At 47.9% G+C, this 12,241-nt stretch overlaps 1 protein-coding gene across 1 annotated transcript in view; it reads left to right on the top strand.

Moving 5' to 3' along the window:
• NSD1 (nuclear receptor binding SET domain protein 1) overlaps nucleotides 1-6,824 on the top strand; it is a 137,515-nt gene extending 130,691 nt beyond the window's left edge. Inside the window, exons 25-26 of the mRNA XM_043490689.1 lie at nucleotides 688-892; nucleotides 5,056-6,824. Of these exons, the coding sequence (XP_043346624.1) occupies nucleotides 688-892; nucleotides 5,056-6,572 (1,722 nt within the window). The 3' untranslated portion in view covers nucleotides 6,573-6,824. The remainder of the gene's footprint in view (nucleotides 1-687; nucleotides 893-5,055) is intronic.
• Nucleotides 6,825-12,241: the final 5,417 nt, after the last annotated feature.

The raw sequence follows: 12,241 nt of genomic DNA, 5'->3' as shown, positions 1-12,241 counted from the left end.
GGTACGTCTCAGGTTTCAGTGGCAATGTTTTTCTAATTATGTGTCCTCTGCAAAGCAGTTATTTCCCAGAATGGGATGCTTTTCAACTTCCCTTGGGGTTGAAACCACCATTCACATCATGTTCACTTCAGCATAACTCATGGCATGTATCATGAGGGGTCTTAAAAGCTCTTCACGTATTGAAATGTGCTCTATTGTTCAGTCAGTGCACTCCATAATAGGAAGCTAACATCCATGAATCACCGTCCATGGCTTTGATACTTTTCAGGGTAAGATAAAGCACATCTACATTTAATTCTTTAATGTGTAAAAAGCACTTACATCTCTCTCTGTTTAATCTCACTGTCTGGAGTTTGTCATTCAGTCACCAACGTATAAGTTTTTGATTCTTGTTTACAAAAAAAAGACAAGATTGGATCCTGGGGAGGAAGGTTAGTCTGGCATGAAAGCCAGGAGTTTGGGTGGCTTGGCCCTACTGTGTATAGATGGAATTGTTACTCTGCTTTGGGTTTCATTCCAGTTTTTCCTCTGTTTGAATATTCAGAGTATTCCCAGTTGCCTTGTTTTGGACACAACAGTTGTGTGCTAGATGGGCAGCTCTCCTGTAGCAGGATACTTCAGCATGGCTTGTGCCACTTGCATAGAGGGGCCAGAGACCAGTGTTAATTTATATGATCTTACTTGCAGAATCCCCCTAACCTGACAGAGGAGAAGTCCAAGAAGTTCAAAAGACGGCAGCAAGTGAAGCGCAGATCACAGGCAGAAGTCATGAAAGAGCGAGAGGATGAGTGCTTCAGCTGTGGAGACGGAGGGCAGCTAGTGTCGTGTAAGAAGACGGGCTGCCCGAAAGTATACCATGCAGACTGCCTCAACCTGACCAAACGGCCAGCAGGTCAGTAATGCCTGGGGCAGCTCCTTTGGGCTCTGCTCTTGGGAAGGGAGCGGTATAGACCTGCACTGCTAGGCCTGGCTAGGGGAAAGCAAATTCTCTGCTCACTGGCAGTAACACACAATTGGAGCTTCTAAAAATTATAGATAGTAATTTTCCAGCACAAGAGGTATTGCACTCACCATGAGGCAATTCTGTATTAGACTTCAGTGTGATGAATAAAGTTGAGTTGATCATTAGACTGGAAGTTGGTGGTTACCTAGGGACCATTAATCGTGACCTGTTTACATTCAACGTGAGCGAACAGAGAACAGTCCCAACCAGTAATATATACACTGCGTGCTTCAAAAGGGCTAATTTCCTAAAGCAGAGAAAAATTATGAGCAAAATTGGGAGCAGGGGAAGCAGAAACACATTTAGGCAGAAAAATGTGAATGAAAAGGGGGAGTTATTAGATGGCCCAAAAGCCACAACTCCACAATCAAGAGAAGAAATGTGGTTAAAAGCCCATCCTGGTTTAGTGGCAAATTAGAAATAAAACATCAATATATAACAAATATGAAAAAAGGGGGAAATAGAATAATAATATATAAATTGGAAGTTATGAAGTTTAGAAAATTGATAAGGGAAGCTAAAGACAGCAGGGAAAAATCCATTGCTGGCAGGGCTAAATTCAGTGAGGAGATTTTTTTAAATATATCAGGAACAAAATAAATCCTAGCTGTGGTCGTGGCCCATTACTTGATGCAGAGGGTAAAATTGTTCATATGATGCAGTAGAGGAAGAAGTATTTAATAAATATTTCTGTTCTGTATTTGGAAAGAAGCAGGATGATGTATCACATGTGGATGATGAAGTATTTTCTAATCCATTAGTGACTGAGGAGAGTCTGCTAGGGATAAACAACTACTAGGGATAAACATTTTTAATTCAGCCGGCCTGTATAACGTACACTCAAGAGTCCTAAAAGTGTTGGCTGAGGAGATCTCTGATCTGCTGATGTTAATTTTTAATAAATCTTGGAATACTGGGGAAATTGCAGAAAACTGGAAGAGTACTAGTGTTGTGCGCATATTCAAAAAGGGAAAACGGGATGATGCAGCTATTTATTGGCTAGCAAAATAAAGCAAAAGCTGATATAGGTTTTAATTGATAAAGAATTAAAGGACAGGAATATAACTAATGCAAGACAACATAGTTTTATGAAAATAGATCTTATCAAACAAACCTAATTTCATTCTTTAATGAGATTACAAATTTGATTGATAAAGTTAACTGTGTAGATTTAAAATACTTACACTTTTGTGAGGTGTTTGACTTAGTAACTGTAAGCGAGTCCACTCACCCCCGCCGCCCCCTTAGGACCAGATCCGGCATTGCAGCTCTCCTGCAGGGCTAGTGCTCCCTGCCAGTGGTCACCAGCGCTGGAATAGTACCTCAGCCCTCCTACTGGGTTACCATCATAAGTCCACCCCTTCTGGTGTCACACTTGTCCAAACTAAGGAATCCCAAAAATGTCTGAATGCAAAAAAACAATTCTTCTGACTCTCTCTGTCTCTGTTCTCCAACCTGTACTGCGCAGCTAGCTCAGCTCCTTTACCCATGTTGCGGTTTTATTCTTGGCCATTTCCTACCTCACCTCTTTACTTCCCCTCAGGGGCTCTCAGTCTCTTCCCTGTTTTGATCGGGTCTGTCCCAGGCCTCCTAGCCTGGGGAGCTTGTCTCCCTGCTTTGAGCTTCCTTTCCTACTCTGATTGGCCTTCTGACTCAGGGCCCCACAGAACCACTTTGCTCCCTGCAGTCTCTTCCCTCCAGCTCTTTCTCCAGCTGCTCCCTATCAGCTTTTTGTGTACAGGAAATCCCCTGGGCCCTCACAGGTGGGGTTTTTCCTATTATCAGGTTCGCTTAGCCCCAGGTTCTCCATCCCAAGGGCAAGCCACCCTTTAACAGGACCACATGATGATCTGGTTTTGAAAATGGGCACTTTACAATAGCAATAAAGCACAGATTAAATGGCTTACGAACTAGCTAACTGACAGAGTTCAGAGTAACCATAAATGGAGACTCATCACTGAATGCAGGTGTTTTAATGGGCTGTAGGGATTGGTACGAGGCCCAACGCTATTCAACATTTTTATCCGCGGTCTGGAAGTAAATATAAAATCACTTCTGATAAAATTTGCAGGTGAAACAGACTGGCAGAGTGGTAAATAGTGATGAGGGCAGGGAGTCAGACAGAAGGATCTGGATTGCTTGGTAAGCAGGCCCATTCAATCAAAATGGGTTTTTATACAGCCAAATGCAACATTATACATTTAGGGACAAGGAATGCAGGCCATCGCTACCGATTGGGGCACCTGTGATTTGGAAAAGGATTTAGGCACTCGTAGTGAACAAGCAACTTGGCATGAGCTCCCAGGGCAATGCTGTGAAAACCAACGAATGCGATCCTGGGATGTGTAAACAGCAGTAGTGCATAGGAGTTGGCAGCTGATTTTACCTCTGTATGCCCTCGCTGAGATGATATTGGAATACCGTGTCTATGTTCTTAAAAGGATGTTAGAACATTGAAAAGGGTCAGAAAAGAGCCTCAAATATGAGTTGAGAGCTGGAGAAAATACCTTAACTCTTGCATAATGACAAGTTTCAGAGTAGCAGCTGTGTTAGTCTGTATTCGCAAAAAGAAAAGGAGTACTTGTGGCACCTTAGAGACTAACAAATTTATTTGAGCATAAGCTTTCGTGAGCTACAGCTTGTGAGCTCACGAAAGCTTATGCTCAAATAAATTTGTTAGTCTCTAAGGTGCCACAAGTACTCCTTTTCTTTTTACCTTAACTCTTTCATCGTAAAGAGCTCAATTGTTTAGACTATTAAAAAGAAGATTGAGAGATGACTTGACTATGGAGTATAAGTACCTTCACAGGTAAAATATTGGGTACTACATGGCCCTGTAATCTAATGGAAAAACTGCATCACAAGAACTAATGGTGGGTGGCTGAAACCAGCCAAATTCAGATTAGAAATTAGTCCCCATTTATTGACTGTGAGGATGATTAACCAGTGGGACAAACTCCCAGGGGAAATGGTGGATATTCCATCTCTTGATGTCGCCAGAGCCAGGCTGGTGCCTTTCTGGAAGATGCTTTAGCCAAACACAAGTGACTGGATTCCATACAGGGGTAACAGTGTAAAATGTAATGGTGTGGGATATACAGGAGGTCAGACCAGATGATCTAATGGTCCCTTCTGGGCTTAAATTCTATGAATCTGTAAGCTAGAGGCTTTCGGTAGCCAGTGCAGTGTGTGCCCAGCTGGGGAGTGCTATGGGTTGAATCCACAGAGAGGCCTGCTATTGACTCTGCTGCACATTAGGGGTGATTTGTTTTTCTCCAGGATGGTTCTGATCCTAGCAGTGACTGAAATTCCAAACTGAACTCCTTAAGACATAGTTTGGCTTCTGTAAAGAACTATTGTCCTATGCCCAGAGGGGGAGACAAGAGAAATTCAGGGCTTGTCTACATTACCCGCTGGATCGGCGGCAGGCAGTGATCGATCCAGCGAGGGCCCATTTATTGCATAGACGTGATAAATCGACCCTTGAGCGCTCTCCTGTCGACTCCAGTACTCCACCAGAACGAGGAGTGCAAGCAGAGTCGACGGGAGAATGAATGTCAGCTCACAACTTACCGCAGTGAAGACACCGCGGTAAGTAGAACAAAGTACTTCAACTTCAGCTACACTATTCACGTAGCTGAAGTTGCGTCTCTTAGATCGACCCTGCGCGGTAGTGTAGACCAGCCCTCAGTTCCTTGTCTCCAGTGTCTTCCAGTATCTTCTCTCACATCAATGTGAAGGGAGGAAATCGGCCTCAAATTCACTCAGCCCTAGTTGAAATTGGAAACATCTGGAACCCTTTCAGTAGGGGGTTAGTTTGAAGGCAGAACTTCCTTGCATTAGCCCTGTGCTATGGGGAGTCTAGGTTTCCCTCTGTGCTTGGTGTAATGGATCCAAGGCAACTGGTGCAGGAGCAGAGAAGGGGAATTTCTGGCACTGTTTTAGTGAGAGCTGTTACAAGCATGTCTCCCCCGCCCTCGGCTGTAGCTTCCCAACCTGATAGCTCTGTTACCTTACCTCCTAAGGCGCCTTTTCTCCTGTTTGTGCTGCAGGAAAGTGGGAGTGCCCTTGGCATCAGTGTGATGCGTGTGGCAAAGAAGCAGCTTCCTTCTGTGAGATGTGTCCCAGCTCCTTCTGCAAGCAGCATCGGGAGGGCATGCTCTTTATCTCCAAACTGGATGGACGCTTATCATGCACAGAGCATGATCCCTGCGGACCCAACCCTCTAGAGCCCGGGGAAATTCGTGAGTATGTCTCTCCCACAGTCCCACCGGCTAACCGTCAAAACGCTCAGCCCTCCGACCGTCAGCCTGCAGTCCTGGGCCTCAGGCGTCCGCCTTCTGACAGGCTGCCTCTGGCCGTGGCCGTGAGGCTGCAGCCGTCGGACAAGCCCTGCTCTGCCGTGGCCGTGAGGCTGCAGCCGTCGGACAAGCCCTGCTCTGCCGTGGCCGTGAGGCTGCAGCCGTCGGACAAGCCCTGCTCCGCCGTGGCCCTGAGGCTGCAGCCGTCGGACAAGCCCTGCTCCGCCGTGGCCCTGAGGCTGCAGCCGTCGGACAAGCCCTGCTCCGCCGTGGCCCTGAGGCTGCAGCCGTCGGACAAGCCCTGCTCCGCCGTGGCCCTGAGGCTGCAGCCGTCGGACAAGCCCTGCTCCGCCGTGGCCCTGAGGCTGCAGCCGTCGGACAAGCCCTGCTCCGCCGTGGCCCTGAGGCTGCAGTCAGATAAACAACCCACCATTGTATCCCTGAGGCTTCAGCAGTCGGACAAGCCTCTTGCCACCACTGCAGGCCAGCAGCCTCCGCCCTCAGATGAGTCTCCTTCCGCTGCTGGGGCTCCGCTGCCTCCCCCCGCAGATGAGTCTCCAACCAAGGGCCTGCATCCTCCGCCATCAGACGAGTCTCCCACCGCTACCCAGGCTCAGTGGCCCCAGCTAATGGACGAGTCTCCCGCCCTCGCTAGGGTCCCACGGCCTCAGCCGTTGGGTGAGTCTCCCATCAAGGGCCCGCAGCCCCTGCTGTCAGATGAGGCTCCCACCACCGGGGCCCTGCAGCGTCAGGCGTTAGACAGGCCTCCAAGGCTGTTGCTGTCTGAGAAGGCACTGCGGCCTGGGGATCAGAATGCTGAGCCAAAAGAGAGAGGAGCCGCAGTGGGGGAGCCGCAGCCGCAGCAGAAAGAGCGAACTTGTTTACCTGAGGAGCAGACCTCTCGGCCTGCAGGGATGGCCATGACCCACGTGGGGCAGGCACCTTGGCCCATGGAGAAATTACAGACGCCTGAGCCACCGACGCAGGCTGACCGGGAAATGGCATCAGCACCCACAGAGCAGAGCCCTTGGACTTCAGAGAGGTTACGTACATTTGAACAGACCCCCCGGCCTGCCAGGGAAGCACCAATACCCCCAGAGCAGACTTCATGGCTTGCCAGGAACATTCAGACATTTGAGCAGATCTCTTGGCTCTCTGGAAAAGCACAGACACCCCTGGGGCAGGCCCCTTTGCCTGAGCAAAACATAGTGCTCATCTGCACCCAGGATTCTCCCAGTCAGGAATTGGCTGAATCGAAACCGAAGTGAAGTCAGTGAATGAGACAGGCAGGTTGCAGTCGGTTTGTTTGGGGAGAGGGATTTTCTTTGTTTTGTTTGTTGTTCACGTCCCTGAGCCCAGCCTCGAGCCCAGGCACTCTCATGACATAAGCAAGGACGTTTACCTAAACCGGAGTGTGGCCCAGCCATGGAGAGTGAGCATCAGCGACCTTTTTTCCTCTTCCTTTTACAAACGGTAAAGTTGAAATAAAGAGTCCACTCCGGATAAAATCTCTAATTCCATTGAAATGGTCATGTTACTGATCTAGCGCGTCTGCGTGCGAGGTCTGCATCCAAAAGGGGTTTCCAAAACACAGCTAAATGGCCCTGAGGAAGCAATTTCCTTTCTCTTAACTGTTCTAAGTGAAAGCAGAACAACTAGTTTGAACTGGGATCTCAGATGTTTCAAATGATTAAATGGTGCACAGAGTAATTGGACAAGTGTCTTTGCTAGACTCTGAAGAGGGGAAGGGATTTAACACTTGTGCTGCCCAATTCTCCTTCCCCACAGGGTTTGCCTTTGCAAGTGTTTGCCTGTGTGTGTGCATTGATATGTGTCACCAGTGCAAAGCTCACCCAAAACACAGGTGCTGTTATAAAATGGTGGAGTCCCTTGAAGTTAGTGGAGGAGCCTTCTCCTGCTAGACTGTACAGTTCATTCCAGCATGGGCAAGAGAACTGCTTCTGTGCAGACCCTGTGATTGGGGATGGGGGGGAGAGGGTCTCTGAAGATACCATCTGCCAGGATTCTCCTCTTGGGTCTTAGCTCTGTAACGTGAGAGAGGCAGAATTTCCATGGCACATGCAATGCTCTGAGCCCATGAGGCAGCTGTAGCAGGGTAGTGCGTGAGTAAGGCCCCGACTGGATGCTGAGCATTGCCTTTGCCAGGGTAGAGATGCTGCCCTTCTGAATGCTCCAGGCAGTTCCTTCTTGACGTTGGTTGTTACCATGAACTAGCAAACTAAATAATCTCTTCCTCCCCCATCTCATCCACATGCTTAGTCCTGTTTGCAGAGTGTCTTGGTAGCCCTAGCACAATGAATTCTGTGGAATTCACTCCATAGTGCAAAGTCAAGAAGCTATTTCAGAAGGCATGCTGTATCCAGAATGGAAAACCATGTCAACACCCTTCCCCTGGGTTAGCCTCTGTATTTCCAACCAAAAAATCCCACAGGAGACTTGAATTACTTGGACTATGTTGAAGTGTCTGTGTGTCAGAAAACCAGCCCCTCAAGGTAATAGTTCTCACACTGGAACACAATGGCTCTAGCACCTGGCTGGCCCCACTCTCTCTCTCTCTCCCTCGCCTACTAAAGGTAACTCTGCCTGGTGACTTGCCAGGCTGGCATTCCGAGTAGACCTGATGGAAGCAGTTAAGTGACCTGACTGCTGAGGCAGAAATACACACAGCTATGGCACTGATACAGTGTGCGGTAGAATTACAGGCAGGGACTTAGGAAATGACTACTTGTGACTTAGTGACACTTGTGACCTGCGAAGGAGTGGCCGGGCAGTCTGCATCCCTGCTGCCCACGGTCAGTGCAGTGTGCTGTGCCATCAATAAGTGCTGTTTCATCAGCACTGTCTCCCAAGACTTTACCTGCGTGACATGCCTGAGCTCCACTGACCTGGGCCCATTGTTTCAGAGAGAATGCGGTAGGTCTCTCCTCAGAGGGGGAGCCCTAGTTCCATACTAGCCCCTCCATACTAACTTGGGAACAGGTCAGGGCTGGCGTTCAGCTCGCATGTTCCCAGTGCTCCAAGAGAGAGCAATAATTAGCTTTGTGGGTTTCTGTGGTAGGCAGAGAGATCTCTGTAACAAGGCAAATCCTGATCCATTCTCCTTTCCAAAGTCAGCTCCCCAAGAGTGTCCCCTCTGGGCAGTGCTGTCGTGTGTCTCCTCTCTAGTCTGAATCACTTCAGGCCCCTCAGTGTAGCTTGTGACTTGGAAAAGCTTTATGGTTTATGGAATCTTAGTGTTTAGTGTTGTTTTTCCGTGAAGACCTGCGGGTCAGTCCCTGATCTCTGCTGAGCTGGGGGAGATGCAAGCAGCTATGGTTTTGCATGACTCCTGCACAAAGGGAATCAGGATGTCTCCTCAGAGCCATTGAGAGAGGATAAACTAAGGGCATTTTATTAACTTTTTAAATAAAAACAAAATTACAAAAAAAAGGGTAATGAGGTTCAGTATGTTAAGTATTTATCATGTGTGAGAAGGAAAATAAATCTCTAATTTACATTGATAGCCCTTCCCATGAGCTGGACTTTGCCATGTAGATTGTGTGAGTAGGGTGTCCTCTGTGCCAGCCGCCCAGCCAGTGGAGCTGTAACAAGAAAAGACATCTGCACTGCTTTGTCCAACTCTGTTTTTGCAATGTCATGTGTTAACTAGTTATTTGTTTCATGAAAAATAAACTGTGAATATTTTTGGTGCAGGCTATTTTAAATCTTTACAATGGAAAAGTTCTCAGTGAATTCTCATGAGCGCAGGTTTGAAGAATCTTCCTTATAAATCACGTCTTGAAATATAGAGCAAGGTTCACAGCAGCAGCAGAAACCCTTCACTCGCAGCAGGTATTGAGGAGCTCTTGTTTGAACAGTGAGAGTAGATTGAGCCATTGTATGATATTTTAAGCCCATGGCCTTACGACACTCATTAGACTACACCACTGTTTCTCTTCTCTTCTCCCTCCAGACCTTGTCTGTACAGATCCAATTTTCCAGTCCACCCACCTTCCAATTGACACATTTCACAGAGCTGACTTTAGAGTAGCTGTGCACCTGCTTGGTTAGATATGGATCGGCACTGGGAAATATCACTTAAAGGCAGTGCTTGTGTCAGTTTAGAAGTTAATACAAATGCCTCTCTAGGTGCAAGAGTGTTAGTGACTAGGAGAAGTGAGGAAACCAGGAAGCATTTGTTCTGTATCAGGTGGAAGGGGTTGTGCAGGTAGTGGGGTTTTCCTCTCTGCCCACGGCTGAACACCCCACTCCCCAGGAGTGGAATGTGCCCCGGCCCCTCGCTAGCGAGCTGTAGAACACTGACGAATCCTGGCTGGCTGGCCACTTCTGTGTTATCCCAGGCTAGAGGAGGAAGCTTTTGATACTGATGGGAACATCTCTGTAAGTTAATATGATGGAGAAGAAATTAACAGCTTTATGTCCAAACCCTGCTGGCAATCTCAGCATACAGGCCCTGGCCTGAAGGGTCCTCTGAAACAGAACATTCCTGCCACCAGACGTGATCCCTGAGACATGCTCTGTTGGGACCAAGTCTGCCTTTATTTGGGGAGGACTAAAGTGACTTCAGCCTCAGGGTCAGATTGGCACTCTTTGTATGCCAGGCAGATTCACACTAAAGGAAAAAAAACTGAATTCCGCTGTTTGAGATGGTGGCAGCCAGCAGAGCCAGCCAGCTGCATCTGCTGACTTGGATGGTCAGAGGAGACGCTTATACTGGGGCAGTTTAAATGCCATTTATTTCCTTTGCTACCTTTTAGAATTTGCATCAATAATTCAAGTCACGGGATTCTTTATATAGAAAATAGCATTGCAAACATGTTAGTCCTCATGTAGGATAGTAGCCAGAGAAAGAAACGGTCAGTTTTAAAGTAAATTAAATGAAGTGTGGCAGCAGTTCATTCTGGCCTTTGCCACAGATACTGAGTTCTACTGAGATCAAACGATTTAATGGAGAGAGAGAGACTCAGGGTGTGTCTACACTAGAGACATCAGAAAGAACAAGGAGTCCTTGTGGCACCTTAGAGACTAACAAATTTATTTGAGCATAAGCTTTCGTGGGCTAAAACTCACTTCATCAGATGCATGCAGTGGAAAATACAGTAGGAAGATATTCCTACTGTATTTTCCACTGCATGTATCCGATATTCCTACTGTATTTTCCACTGCATGCATCCAATGAAGTGAGCTGAAGCCCACGAAAGCTTATGCCCAAATAAATGTGTTAGTCTCTAAGGTGCCACAAGGACTCCTCATTCTTTATGCAGATACAGACTAACACGGCTACCACTCTGAAACTAGAGACATCAGTACCAGATAGAGGGGCTGCCCCACAGGGAAGGTGGAGTCAAGTTTTGCACTTAAAGCAGAAATTCACCCTCATTGTTGAGGACAAACACATTCTACCAACATAGCAAAGAGGTGTCAGACATTCTCTCCTCCTCCCCTCCCCCCAATAGTCTCAGCTCAGGTGTTGCTGCAAGAGGTGGCTCCTGAGTAGATCTAGTGCAAGGGGTGGTTTTGAGAAGAAGAATTTTGGGTTAAGAGCCATGTTTTCTGTCTGCTTATAACTGAAAGTTTCCCCTTTGGCAGAGGCTGAAGAAGGTTTCATAGAAACTCTCCAATAAAAGCCCTCTTGCGAAATGGCTGCAGGCTCCCATTGTTCTCCAAGGGACTGAGGCCATTCACTGCCTTTAGCAAAGATGGCCACCACCTCTACTCATCGGCTCCTCCCAATGCTGCTGTCCTTCCCCTGCCTGCATAGAGCCATTGTCTCCCCTGAGGACTTCACTCCCATTGGGAACAATGGGAAGCAGTGGTCAGCGTTGCAAAGCCTGCAACCTCAGTGCCATTCAGAGCAATGGGAGCAGTGAGAGGGAGGTCAGTAGGCATGCATGCCTGTTTGGAAGGGAAGCCTTTGGTGAGCTTTTCTGTAGGACAAGATGCTATGCACCAGCCTCTGCTGCTGGAGAAAACATTCAGTACTACTTTGAGGTCTGACCATGGGGGGGCACGTGTTCCAAGCACTCAGGACCAGACATTCTTCAATAGCCATATCCCTTGGTCCGTGTCTGTGCTTTGACCATCTCCTCTGCTATGAACTGAGGGCATATAAGTGACAATGTGGATCAGCTGCCTCTCCAGTTCCTTGCTACCGCTCGCATTCTGGGACGGAGCCCTGTTGTGTTCGTTAGTCTCTTTGCCTCTGTTCAGTGTTACCTGTAAACATTAAACGTGTTTCTAATGGTGTATTGGTTATGTGGCTCTTTTCACTAGTTAGCTAGGGCTTTTCAAGTAGCTGTTAGTTAATGGTGATCAGGATGTTCCCCCCACCTTATTCTCCCTATGTCCAAGGCATTTATGCCCAAGGCCCCAGGTTTCAAGCACTGTGTTGCATGCCCTCAAGTCTTCCTGTTCACCACCGCTCACAAGACCTGTCTCTACTGCCTCCAGGAATCTTGCATCCCATTGAACTGTGAGACCTGCTACTCCTTCCTCTCTCCCTTGTGCTAGGCCGTCCTGGCAGCTCAGACTCTGCAGGCACCTGAGAACTCTCCAGCAGGCCTGCGGACTGGAAGAGGATGCATGAAGAGGGTAGGGAAACACACTCATCAGAAGACTGACAAGTCCTCTAATAAGTCGTCAAAGAAGAGGATCGCTCCCCTCCCTTGGGGCTGAGTGAGAATTGATGCCCCAGACCAGGTGCACCCAGAGTTCCCAGGGAGCAAGAGCCAGTACCAGGAGATTACAGCGCTCTGAAACCGACTCCAAAGTTCTCTCTATAAATGAGGCCATCTTGGAGCCTGCTAAAAACCTTTGGCACAAACCAACCCCCTTCCCGGCTGTCACAGATAAAGGAAAGCTTGTAATGGGTCATCTCTACAGGCATCCCTGGATGCCGTGAACATGGCTTCCTGTT

This window comes from Dermochelys coriacea, chromosome 8, assembly GCF_009764565.3.
Source record: "Dermochelys coriacea isolate rDerCor1 chromosome 8, rDerCor1.pri.v4, whole genome shotgun sequence".
Classification (NCBI taxonomy): domain Eukaryota; kingdom Metazoa; phylum Chordata; order Testudines; family Dermochelyidae; genus Dermochelys; species Dermochelys coriacea.
Note: the sequence above shows the minus strand (reverse complement) of the source record. Positions and strands in the feature narration are given on the sequence as shown.